We start from the raw sequence: 13,409 nt of genomic DNA, 5'->3' as shown, positions 1-13,409 counted from the left end.
ATTTATTTATGTTATTGAAATTTTGAAGGTATTTAATTGTTATTATAATACTGATTAATTTAAGCGATTTTGTGTTAGATTTAAGGAAACATTTTACTCAAATTCAGGATTGTTATTTTTTATAAAAATTGCTTGATTTTTAATACTAATATTGGAATATTTTTGTTAATATTAAGTTACAAAGTAAAAAAATTTATAATTCTTGATTAAAAAATTTATAGTTCAAGTTTTTGTAATTTTTTTTAATTTAAATAATACAAGCAATAAAAGGTCTTACTAGAAGAAAATATTTTATTAAATTGGAATTAATTTCATTTTAATTAAATCTTTAAAAATATCTTGCTATTATCTTGCTAAACGTGAAATATTGTGTATTTTAAATTTTTTTTTTTAATTAGTCTCAGAATAGTAAAATATATACATAAATATTTTTCATAGTGGATAATCCCCGATTCGGTTAGTTACGTAAGTGACGTTATATAAATATCTATTGCATTACGTCACGTATGCATTTTCCCTAGAACTACTTCCGAAGAAATAGTTTTTTCATTATGATTTGACAAATTTATAGTGTAAAAAAATACTCACAACGTACTAATCTTCCTATATTTTAGTATTGAAAATTATGGGCCATGAAAAGCAGACAGATAATTATACTACATATAGGTTTTAAATGGAGATAAACACTAAATTAAGGAAGTTAAGCGTTTAAAAAAGTAGTTTAAAAGTAAGTAATATAAATCAAACTAAATACCTTTTTGTTGGCCTGGTAAGAATTTTTTCCATATCGTGTCAGTGCATACATATGTTTCTTCTAAAAAATTATAATATTCGGGCACCATTTCTTCTATTTCGTCTATATTTTGAAGTTTTTTATGTATTGAAGGATATCACATACGAGTGCCAAAAACTTTGGAAATCCTATTGAAAATCAGTGTTTTTATTAGAAAAATTAGAAGCATTCACATATTTGAGTTATCCGAATTAAGAAAATAACAAATTGGATTTTAAAATGATTAAAAAAGTGGTTGAAAATTTGAGATGTACAAGGTGGTTTCTTGTTTTAAGCTAACTATAATTATATGCTTTTAATAATTTTAATTAAGAATTTGATATTCTTTTCCTATTAACACATTTTGAAAAAAAAAATATGGATGATTTATTGTTTTAATAATTATTTTTGTCATATCGAGGTTGGAGTTGTTGGCTGCAAAAACATTATTTTAGTTAAATAAGTATAACTTTGCAAGGCTTTACGGGACATTATTACATATTTAAGATAGTACATCTTCAAATAAATGAAATTCAAATGAACTCAGTTTTTTTAAGTTCTTAAAGTTTAAACTTGAACTCTTTAAGTACTTTTGATAAATTTAAATTGGTACAAGATACATGTACAATATTTTGAATGTAAATATTGGCATTTTCAAAACTTTTTATCTTATAATTTGACAAAAATTTAAATTATCCATTTCCCTTATTTTGAAATTGCAATAATTCAATTCAAAAGTGTTAAAACAATTCAAAAGTGTTCAAAAGTGTTAAACAAAATTTAGCTCCTGATAAGTTCTTTTTTTAATGGGTTCATCCACTATATAATAGTACACGCCCACAATATATATTTTTTTAAAATATTACTAATTTGTTATATTTTTAAAAACTTTTTTTGTTGTTTTATTTTGACAATCTAAGAATAATAATAATAATAATAATTAAAATTTAAATATACAAAAATGAAAACTTCTTTCGATTACTCTGATTTAATAACTAATTCAAAAATTACAAATTTATTTAAAATATTAAAATTAATAAAAATATTAAAGTCGCCACAGCACTACTATCATGCGAACTGCTACCGTTGTCACTGTACACATCATTTCTTGTGCACATCATCGTAATTAAAAACAATGTTATTATTATTATTGTTATCATTATTATCATAATCATTGTTGTTGCTACTATTATCATTATTATTGCTGTTAATATTACTTTCACTATCAACATCAATATTATCATCGTTATGACAACTATTATTCTCATTAATGCTGCCATTGCTGTTATCATTTCTGTTATTACTATTATTATCAATATTAATATTTATATTATAACTGTTTATATTATCAGTATTCGTATAGATGTTATTGTTTCTAAGAATAATATTACTATCATTACTAATATTATGACTGTCATTATTATCTTCATTGTTATTATTAACATTACTGTTATCAAATATATTATTATTTTCATTATTAACATAATTACTGTTATTAAGGTTAACGCTATCATAGTTACTATTATTATTAAAGTTGATATTTTCATAATTATTACTATCATCATTGTTATTCAAAATGTTTATATTAATATTGTTATGATCATTATTACTAATAGTAGCAGCTGCAGAAGTTGTAGTAGTTGCACTAGTAGAAATAGTTACTTCTTGCATTTCATCAATAGTAGGAGTAGAAAAATCTTTTATACATTGTATGGAATTTAACCTATTATCAACATTTAAATTACAAATTAAATTATAAGATTTTTGAAAACTTTCATTTTCGTTATTAGTTGAAGATATTGTTGTTTTGATTTCGGATGAATTCGAGTTATGATCTTGAACATTATTTTCATTTATGTCATTTGATTCATTATTTGACTTTAAAGTTATATTTTTAAAATCATTGTTTTTGGTACATATATTATCTTTTTTTTGTAAATTAAATTCAGATTTTAAATTATTTGCAGAATTAATATTACTAGAATCATCTTCATCGATATTATCAATACTAATATCCGTGTTTGAAATTTTACTTAAATTATTATTACTTAAATTGAAATTGATTTCTGCTCCATCATCATCTATAGATGTATTAGTTACAGTAGTTTTTAAAGTACTTAAATCACAGTGACTATATAATAGGTTTTCATTTGTATTATTACAAACAGATTTTGTTGTAGCTTTATTTTGCTCTAAATGAAGATTATCATTGATCTTATTCCCATTTGAATCATTATTATCATTTTCAATTAATGTGTGATTGTATTCATCTTCTTCATTACCAGAATTCATTTCTATATTGTTAATATTCAATTCTTCAGCAATTGTATTTTGTAACATTTTGTTCATATTTTCATTATTTTTTATTCCATTTTTTGTATACTGCTTACCACGTTGATAATTACCTAATAAACTAGATTTTCTTATATTACATCTTTTACATATTCCACCATTGGATTTAATTAGATTTTTACTTTTATCATTTAAAGATAATGTTTCATTATTTTGATTATTTGTTTCGTTTCTCAATTTAATTTTATTCTTTTTTTTAAATTTTCTTAAAATATTTTCATCATACATAATATTACATAAACTTTTTGGAATAATATCATGAACTAAATCACTATAAAGTGGAACAACATTTTCATAAATAAAATCTTCATCATTTGAAACTTTTTTCTCATTATTATAATTTTCAATGTCTACATAATCTGGAAATAATAATTTTACACTATCATACACAATTTCTGCAGGATTAAAAGATTGCAACTCTTCAATTTCCGAGATATCATCATCATCTGCATGATTGCAAACATCTTCGTTATCATCTTCTGTACTGCAATCACCATTTACATCAGATATGTAACAATTATGTAAGGCATTTATACGAAACTTTGTCATTTGTTGTGTTTGTATTTCATAATATTGTTTGGCTAAACAATTCGGATCTTCAATTATTTTAAATTGTGTAGTTGGAAAAAAAAATTCTGCTTGATCATGCTCCGCTTTCATTCCAAATAAGAAATCAGAATTATGAATTGTATCTTGTTGCATTGGTACTTGACTTAACTCATCAAAAATTTTCTTTTCTACTTGTAATTCACCTAATTTTTTTTTATTTGTTTGTGAATCTTTTGAATTCGAATCATTTGAGTCACTGCTCATCAGTTCTACCCTATTATCAGGCTCGTTATTTATTGGTACAGAATTGATTGCTGAAACATCAGCTGCTTGAAACATAATTGAATTTAATGGATCGTTATGTTCCTCGTAATCCAGGTCAAAAATTGATTTTTTGGGTTTGGGTTGATTTTCAATTTTTGTTACTGATTGGGTTTTGTTTTCTTTTTGCATTTTGCTAAACACGTTCTTATTGTGATGGACAGTATTTTTAGAGTGCGAATTAGAAGAATCATTTTCTCTTTCAGAATCCCTAACGGAAATTTCCAATACGCCAACAGTACTTAAGTTCTCTGCTGAGTCTGATTTTTCAATATTAGTTGGTTGCATGTCAACTTCGCGGAGAGTACAAGTGCATGGAATTTCTGTTTCAATTAGTTCCTGAAATCGTTTTTGAATGTCATCATATTGTAAAGGTTCCAATTGTGCCTTTAATGATCTTATTTCATCTTCTATAACTGTTTTATGACAGTCCGCAATATCACTATTTTGGTGTACATTCATCGACGTGTTTTCTGCATTGGTAGAACTTTGTTTCACTGATTGGCTCGTTAAATTCGAATTCCCAGGCAAAGTTAAATTGGAGTCCGATGAGTAATCTGCTAAAACAATAAATTTATTATATTAATTTCATATGTTCATTATTTGAAAATAATAAAAGCTATAAGCGATTAAAAAATGTTAAAGTAAAAAAAACATAAAACTAATGGAATGTAACTAAATCAAATGTATAATTTGAGTAATTAATGAATATAGTTAGAACTGAAAATTGGGTAATACATAACCCAAATTAGCAAAGAAAAATAATGACACTTCCAAGCTTTATAAATCAAGCGTTGCTCTTTATCATTGTTCTTAATAAAACTTGAAAAAATACGTACTAATCATTTTATGATCAAAAGTTTTATTATTTATTTTAAAATACTCACCGACTTGTAAAACATTTCCAAACTGATCTGGTGTAGAAGTTGCAGTAGTTATTAAAGTACATGCATCAGATGTACTTGGGGAATGAGAACGATCTAATGAAGAAATAGATATATTTAAATAAACCGGTTTATTTACTTTTTCACCACGAGAAACTACCTGAACACACAGATGGAGCTCTTGAAGTTGGTCTTGAAGCTGCTCTGGATAAAGGTCTAGAAGGAGGTCGGGATACTGGACGAGAAGGTGGTAAACTTCTATCCGCTGATTGTGATTGATTAAGGAGTGTTGGAGAAGAAGTCGCGGAAGAACCAATTTTGCGATTTTGTATATCTGCTAGTAATTCTTTTGTTGTTTTGACTTTTTTGTTCCCAGCAGTGAGAGAAACGACTGAAAGAAGTTTTGATGAACTCTCGAAAAGTTGCGAATTCATAAAGTTAGTGTTAGAAATTTGTGCTGCTAAGACAGCATCAACTCCCTTAGATCCCTTTTTGCGGCCTCTCTTTTTGGGTGTTTTAGTGTTTTCGCTTGACAGTGCTTTACCTATATGCGAAAAATAAATAAAAGTATGATTTTTTTAATTAGATTCCAAAATTTATTACCTTGACTATCTGGATTGTTTTCAACATCAACCAACATGTCATTTTGCATAGATGAAACTTGACTGTTAGACATGGAAGAATTGCAACTATCGTTAGAATTAGTACCAATTACATCACTTGAAGTAATTTTATTTGATAATATATTTGGTTCGAATGGCGAACAGCTGCGGCTTTCTACAATCATTATATTGGAGGATGAATTCATTGCCGCTGCTATTTTCGGTTCATTTGCTCCTGATCCGTCGACATACATATCATTGCTTGATATTTTACTTAATTTTTTATTTAACATTTGATTCTGTTTTTGTTGAAGTTGTTGCTGCTGATGTTGTTGCGGCGGTTTTGGTTGAGGTTGTTGCAATTGTTGAGCCTGATTATTTGTTGAAGGTAGCTCAGTATTTGCCTCGAAAATATTAGTTAAAGTTGAAGTAGTTGAACTCTTCTTAAATTTTCCAGCAAATGTTAAATCAGTCTTTTTAACAGTTAAATTGTTGCCGATTGTTGACTCTGAAGTTTGCCGTGTTGTATTAGCATTAGAGCTGGGAAATGTGCTCAAAGAACTGTTTGACAACGATAAACCTTCATTAGGTATTGGCAAACCTTAAATTAATTTTTATTACTAATTTAAAATACTTTCATTATATCCAAACATACTACCTAAAACATTATTGGCTACATTACATCGAGACTCTCCCTCTTCGACATCAAAAGCGTTGATTGTTTTTGAACTTATTTCACTGCAGCTAGGAGAAAGACCTGTGTTGTTAGGAAATATACAATCATCATTCATGTCATTTATTAAATTAATTGTTGGTTGGTTTATTTGTTGCTTGATTTCCCTGTGTTTTTCTTTGTAACGTTTTTTGTCTTTTTTGTGTTTTCGATTTTTTCTGTGTTGTATTATCTTTGTCATTGGATTGTTTGCATTTGACACGCCCCCCTCTGACCTAATAGTATTGTCAGAATCGAAAGTGTCCATTAGATTTGAATTTGAATCATCATTTGAATCATTCAAATCAATTGTAATAGGCTGTTGATTCATCTGCCCATTAAAAATTGGTAATGACTGTTTTTGATTTGACTCTAAATTCTGATTAGAGCTATGATCGGTAAAATTTACTGTTGATTTTGACTGCTGAGCTGGTAGAGCTGACATTTTGAGATTTAAGTTTTCAGATACAGTGTCCAACACATTAGCGAAACTAACTTGTTTATTATTAAATGTGTTAACTACTCCCATAGTTGAGCTATTTTCGTTTTGAACTATTTGTTTTTTATTACATATCACCTCACTTCTTTTCGCAGTTGATAACTTAGTCGAATTAGAGCCGTCTGATATGAAATTTGCTCTATTACGTATCCCACTGATATTGTTAATAATGGCATTTCCAAAACTTTCTCCTCCTGGTCTATGACCACCACTATTATTATCGCCATAATTTTCGTGCGGATCGGCCTTTCTTGCTAAGTTATTGCTATTGGCACTTAAGGCATTTTTGGTTGATAACTTAAAATCAATTGAATTACTACTATTTTCTGCAGGAATCGCTCCTCCAGTACTACCCACAACATCCATTCCACTAAACCCTCCACGACTACTATTATCCTCACTTTTTGTTTTTTTCGTAATAACATCTGGTTGCCTTCTTGATTCAATTTGTGGTAAAGGAACTATAACATCAGAATTCAATACAACATAATCGTTCGATTCAGCGCAATCGTCTAAAATAATTGTTGGTGGTGATCCGATATTTTGTTGGGAAGGTGGGGGCAAGTTATTAAGTTTTGATTTTAGCCTGTTTTGCGTTTGTAACTTTGTTGGCTGCGGTAAATGCTGTTGCTGATGTAATTGCCGTACTTGTTGATGCTGCTGTTGTTTTTGGTAATGTTGATACTGTTGTTGCTGTAGTTGCTGATGATGATGTTGTTGTTGCTGCTGCTGTTGTGGTGTAGGAAGAGTTGGAATAAACATCTCACGCCATTTTTTTAGCAAGTTTTTAGATCGACGTGCAATATGTTCTGACTTTGTTCTACGCCTTAAGGTATTTATGTACATAGCCAGTCTGGTGGTTTCCAATTGTTCCTTTGTAATTTTTGCTCCTTCCAACATTGAGATGACAAGCAGTACAGCGTCCATATCAACAACCTATAAAATTGAGCTAATTATTAGAAGTCCGATCTAATGTTTTCTACTAATATTACTTACATCATAATTACTGTCTAAAGCGCTAATTAAACGATTTGTCAACTCAGTTATCAGAGAGTTGTTCATTTAAAGTCGAAGATGACAAAAGAGAATGTAAGTTTTCCTTTCTTCTTCTATATTTCTGTATAATTTACTTAAAATAAAAATTAAAATGTTTATACGTTTCTAGATACATAAGTTATATTTTTGAACATTAATGACGATCTGGAGAAAACCTCATAATTTCAAAGATTAAAAAAAAAATTTGTATTAAGTTTTTTTGTTGAATTTCAAATTTATCTTTTGTGAAATTTTTAATTTAATTTTCCCATAGGAACAAAAATCGATTTTAATGAAAGAGATACACCATCTCTTGTAAGGGTTTTTTTCATGAAATAATCATATTTTCGGATATTTTGATTCTACTATTGATACTATGTATCAACTGATAATTGAGTTTTAATTGAAACAATATTATAATAGTAATGGGTCATTATGTTTAAAAATTTCATTATGTAATTTGTATTTTTTAAAGTAAAATTAATCAAAAAAAAAAACCATAAATTTAAAAATTAAAAAATTATTTACTTTTTACACAAATTTATCCTCAAAATTTAACATTATAAGATTACAATCTGAAAAAGCAAAAAAATAAATTAGAATTGACAATCAAGTTTTTTCTTCAAAGATACAAAAATATCTTAATCTATGGTTAATAAAAAATCAAACCAGTGTTATTTAGATATTTGACATACATACACATAATTTTAAGGAAAATTTTATTCAGTAAGTTTTAAAATTTTTTTAAAACTTATTTTTTTCAACAGTTTGATTTTTTTTTTTCAATAAAATTGACTTTAAAAATATTGCTCTCAAAACAAAAATAATGTGGTGGGACCTTACTTTTTTTTGAAATATAGTTTTATTTAATTATTGAGATTTTTAAATATTCTAAAAACATCTAAGAAGGCAGTTTGATAAACGGAAAAAAGGAAATTAATCAAAATAATTTTTTGATTTATGTATGTATTTTACAATATTTTTCATTATTAATGGTTGAAATGAATATTTTGAATCATTTCACTAATTTTATTAAGTAATATAAATTCTTTGTAGAAAGGAAGATTCTAGAGAACCCCTGAATTCTAAATTCTTTCTTATAATATGGTAAGCTATCTAACTATTTATGAATAACAAATCCAGAGGTGTAATAATATAATATTAGGTAAAAATAGAGCACTAAATTTTTAAACCAAAACTAGATTAAGTTTTTAAAGAATTTGCTACACAAAAAAAAAAAATTCTTATAAAGACGAATCTACATTCATAATAATTTGAAAAATATTTTCGAATCCTGCTTCTTATAACTAGATAACATTAAGAACTTCCATAAATACTGTGGTTTTTAATTTAAATAAAAATATTTAGTTTTCTTCTAGTTATTTATGTACTTTTGCATATTTGGCAAAGGGGCAGTAACCTAAAAACAAAAGAGAATAGGTAAAAAATTATTACATGCTGTAAATATCATTTTTAATTTCATAATGTTGAATCTAAAATTATGTACATATATATTGTATAATTCAATAACCATCTACATATACAATATATGAATTTGAACTTCACAAAAAAATTTTTTTCCAGAAATTAATTTTAGGTAAGTATTAAATTCTAATTTAAAGAATTTTTTTTCCTTAATAATAATATTTTTGAAGATAGAATTTATAACTTACAAATAAAATGTAATGCGATCTGAAATTTTTTAAAACATCCTTGGAAATTCAAAAGTATCGATATTTACTCATTTCCTTACAACACATGATCTATGCTCAATGAAATACGTATATATGTACGTATAATACAAATTTGGGTAATATAGATCAAAATTTCAAGAATTTCAAATATTATTACTTCGATGGATTATATACGTAATTGAAAATTAAACTTCTAAAATATATATACTTATATACTTTATAAATTTTACAAATCTACTTTCCCCTAATAACAAAATGCATGAACATTTTTTTGCAACATTTTAAATACTCCACTCCCCATACAGGTATTATTTCATCTACTAAACATTGAATATTTGGCATTATCATTTTCCATTATTAAATTTTCACTTGTTTCAAAATTTTTATAATGAAAAAAATTTATAATAATAATTAAATAAATATTTTATACTAACAAAAATGCTATTCGCACTAAAGTAAAAAAAAAAAAAAAAATAGTGACTGTTGAATGTTGAGAACGTCGTAATAATTCAGCAATTTTTTTCTTCCTTCATTAAAGATAAAAAAAAAAGCATTTGATCCCAACACTAAAATTTTGTATAGATTTTTTTTTGCAATTTCGAATTCAAACATTTTTTTGTTTTGAGTATTTTTAACATGTGAATAATCTTTAATAATTTTAGTTCTTCAATGTTATTAAATTATATCGTACCGTTTCTATTTTAATGAAGTTTTTAATTTCAAAACTTTAAACGCGTGTAAAAGACTTTGTCTCGTAATGGCGGATGTGTTGCCAAATGTCAATATTCGCCGTCTGCCTGTCTTGCATCTACCCATTTACATTATCAAAACTTTTCCACTATCATAATCTGATTCGAATGACATTCTAAATGTCGTTTTGTAGTAAAACGTCAATTCAGGTGCTTATCTATTTTCACAATCAATCAAACAATGTTGTAGTGAGAATGCTATCTGGCGGCGATCCAAAAAGTTAAATTTAGTTATTTACTGCTTTCATATTCGACAAAATATAAGATTTACTCCCGAGTGTTTTGCAAGTCGTAAACATCATTCAATAATAGAAATCATTCTATTTTCCTTAGATTTACTACCATATTTTGCTATCAAAATTAATATCCAATACTAAAATAATCAAAGTTATAATCAAATATATTTTAAAAATTGTATATTAATTTTAATAGTTTTTTTGATATTTTTGTAACACCTTTTTTTATTTTAGTGTTCTTTTTTATATTTCAAGTAGATATTTTTCAAAACAAAGATTTAAAAATATTTTTTTGTAAATAAACAATTATTTAAAAAAGCATTTTCATAAATACAACGCTGCAAAACAATAATATGATACAAACGGAATATATTTTTGACAGTTGCAGTATTAGTAAACAGTAGAAAATTCTATTTCAGAAAAAATAAAAATTAAGAAAATTTTAAATTATGTTTTCTTACCTTAACTCACTCTCAATCGGGTCAAACTCAGACAATTTAAAAATGTAAACAAACTGGAAGAACTTGTAAAAAAAAAGGACAGGTTTTAAGACGGAAAATCTAAACTGTTGGAAATTAAATATTCTATTCAATTCTACGACAGTTATAACCAAATTAATACTTACATTAAGTAATATTAATTTTATTTAGTTAGAAATATTTTTGATTTACATATTTCAATACAATGAAAGCATATTTGCTCCTTGTTTTATTTTCGATTATTTTTGTTTATTTCACTCGTTTGAAATTCCTTATTAAGGCGATTAGGTATTTCTAAAACGATTCTCTAGTTCTGCACATTTGCTACGCTAGATGGCTTTGAATTGTTATATGGAAAATAATGTTCATATACGCGTAGTGTATGTTTACGGTCACATGAGGGGGCTACTCCTATTGACTTGATTTATTAAAAAGTTTGTTAAGCGCTATCTGCAGGGGAAATAGCGTAACAACAAATGGAATTGATAGCAGATGTTATTTTAGATTTGAACATTTTGGTTCACAAAATCATAATGTCGTCAGTTGAAAACAAATAAATGTGTCAAATGAATGAATTTTCTTACCAAATATTTCAAAAACATATTGGTTAGCTATTAGAACGTTAAATCTGACATGAAAGCGCTAAACAAATTTGTTTGGCCTGGCCAGTGAAATTTTTTTAATTGAATAGCTCTAGCGACACTGTTTTGACCTGTACTAGAAAAGTAGCCTCGATTTTTCAAAATACTATGCTACGCAGTTTGCTTTCTTATTGCATAGTTGAAATCTACTCTTTATAACTTAGATCTAATCATGTGTTATTTTTTATTCTACAAAATGGATCACAGATACAATGTAGTACTACATTAATACTGTACTTTGGATGTCAGGAATAATATTACTCTTTAAAATTTTTGCTTCTGTGTATGGAAAAGAAATTTAAAAATTTTTATATGGGGAGGTACCTGAAAATTTTCTGAACATAAAATTATAATTTAGTGCTAATACCCAAAAACAAAACAGAATATCGGATAATTCCTCTATTTTATATAATAAATTTGTTTTTTGATTGCTTACAAACTGAAAAATCAAAATAGTTCAAAATATGTAGGTAACTGTTTTTTTTTTGTTGTGTATTTTGTTCAAGTTCGATATTTTGATTAAGGATTTTTACGCTTGTATAAGAGTAAGAAATTTATATAGAAAATTTTGTGTGAATAAAATTTTATTTATAATGATATTTTATAATACCTGTAAATGAAAGAAGAATAATTTGGTTAAAAGTTTATATTTTAAATTTTTGCATTGTTTTCTATTTTTTTACTTTCATTTTTATTTTAATTAGTTTCAATTATTACATTAAAGATATTTTTATATAACAAAAAAAAAAAAAAAATGGTGTCAGTGCGAAAGGAAATCTTCAATTTTATTATTAATACAATTCACAACTCAATTAGTTGATTTCCTTTTTTATACATGTATTTATTGATATATATGTATGTACATATAAATACATATTATGTACTTATGGATTTAAAATATTAAACACTATCAAATTATATCTATTCTGATCAAATGCTGGTTGTTAATTTTAAATACACATATGCATGTTTTTATGTAGGTAAGCATTTTTATTACATTCGTCCGCGATTTTTTATTTGAAGTTCGTTTTTGTACAATATTGGGTCTTATTTTGAGAACTGAATCAATTTGAAGTATCGAATCACTAAATGATAGTGGTATTTATCGTAAAAGTTTCAAAAACCTTATTATAGAGACGAATCATTTCTATGAAATGATTCTATTTTTACAATAATTATCGAACGTTTTACGATATTTATCACCTTCATTTAGTGATCCAGTATTTGGAATAAGGCCCCGTTAAGAGACAGTGTTGTTTATCTTAAAAATTTAAAAAGTTACTCGATTCTCAGAATAAAGCTCGTTATATTCAAATATACTAAATATTATTATATATATGTACGTCGCATACATATATGTAATAATATTTAATACAGTTAATTGAAAACATAAGGACATACATTCAAGCATACATACATATAATTATATATATTTTGCAAGGCCAAATCTGAGAAAGATCGAAATAATAATGTTAAAATAATAACTTATTTTTATATATACCAAATAATTTTAGATCTACCAAACTTAATTTAGATATACCCAAATAATTTTGGTATATCAACAGATTTGGATCATTTTAGTTCTGTAATTTAAGTAATTTAATTTGCTTACTCTTTTAAATTGTTGAATTGTGCCAGAAATGAAGACCATTAAAATAAATCGTTTATTTTCAAGACGGCGGCATATTAATTTTTTGCATTCAATTTACATTGTGTCAAATAATATAGTTTTGGATCTGGTACGTGTTTATTTTTTATTTCTATTTATGAAATAGAAAGTTAGTTTAATGTTTTACAGTAACCAGATTTAAATTAAAAATTTTGTGTTTAAAATAAAAATTTCGAGTGTGTTTGGCTTTTATAGAATTTCATTCTTTAAAAATA

At 26.1% G+C, this 13,409-nt stretch overlaps 1 protein-coding gene across 3 annotated transcripts; it reads right to left on the bottom strand.

Annotated features, from left to right (window-relative positions):
- Positions 1-1,650: 1,650 nt before the first annotated feature.
- LOC129613178 (mediator of RNA polymerase II transcription subunit 26) lies at positions 1,651-10,247 on the bottom strand. 3 transcript variants are annotated; one of them, XM_055527141.1, is made up of 8 exons: positions 10,112-10,247; positions 8,255-8,301; positions 7,688-7,820; positions 6,139-7,627; positions 5,482-6,081; positions 5,039-5,422; positions 4,882-4,974; positions 1,651-4,554 (listed from the first exon to the last, which is right to left on the bottom strand). In XM_055527141.1, exons 3-8 carry the CDS (start codon positions 7,751-7,753, stop codon positions 1,874-1,876), a joined length of 5,313 nt encoding a protein of 1,770 aa, XP_055383116.1. In that variant the 5' UTR covers positions 7,754-7,820; positions 8,255-8,301; positions 10,112-10,247; the 3' UTR covers positions 1,651-1,873. The 3 variants fall into 3 exon arrangements, with proteins under 3 accessions (XP_055383116.1, XP_055383118.1, XP_055383117.1); XM_055527143.1 differs by having other exon boundaries at positions 1,651-4,551; XM_055527142.1 differs by lacking the exon at positions 8,255-8,301 and having other exon boundaries at positions 10,112-10,228.
- Positions 10,248-13,409: the final 3,162 nt, after the last annotated feature.

This window comes from Condylostylus longicornis, unplaced genomic scaffold, assembly GCF_029603195.1.
Source record: "Condylostylus longicornis isolate FDR11 unplaced genomic scaffold, ASM2960319v2 ptg000081l, whole genome shotgun sequence".
In the NCBI taxonomy this organism is placed as follows: domain Eukaryota; kingdom Metazoa; phylum Arthropoda; class Insecta; order Diptera; family Dolichopodidae; genus Condylostylus; species Condylostylus longicornis.
The sequence above is the reverse complement of the archived record's forward strand: the minus strand, read 5'-3'. Positions and strand labels throughout refer to the sequence as shown.

Excerpts from the sequence above, each read along its gene's own strand:
- LOC129613178 (XM_055527141.1), bottom strand. The coding sequence starts at position 7,753 with ATGAACAACTCTCTGATAACTGAGTTGACAAATCGTTTAATTAGCGCT. Across the intron at positions 4,975-5,038 it reads AGCTCCATCTGTGTGTTCAG|ATCGTTCTCATTCCCCAAGT; the intron begins GTAGTTTCTCGT and ends TTTCTTCATTAG. Across the intron at positions 4,555-4,881 it reads TGGAAATGTTTTACAAGTCG|CAGATTACTCATCGGACTCC; the intron begins GTGAGTATTTTA and ends TTATTGTTTTAG.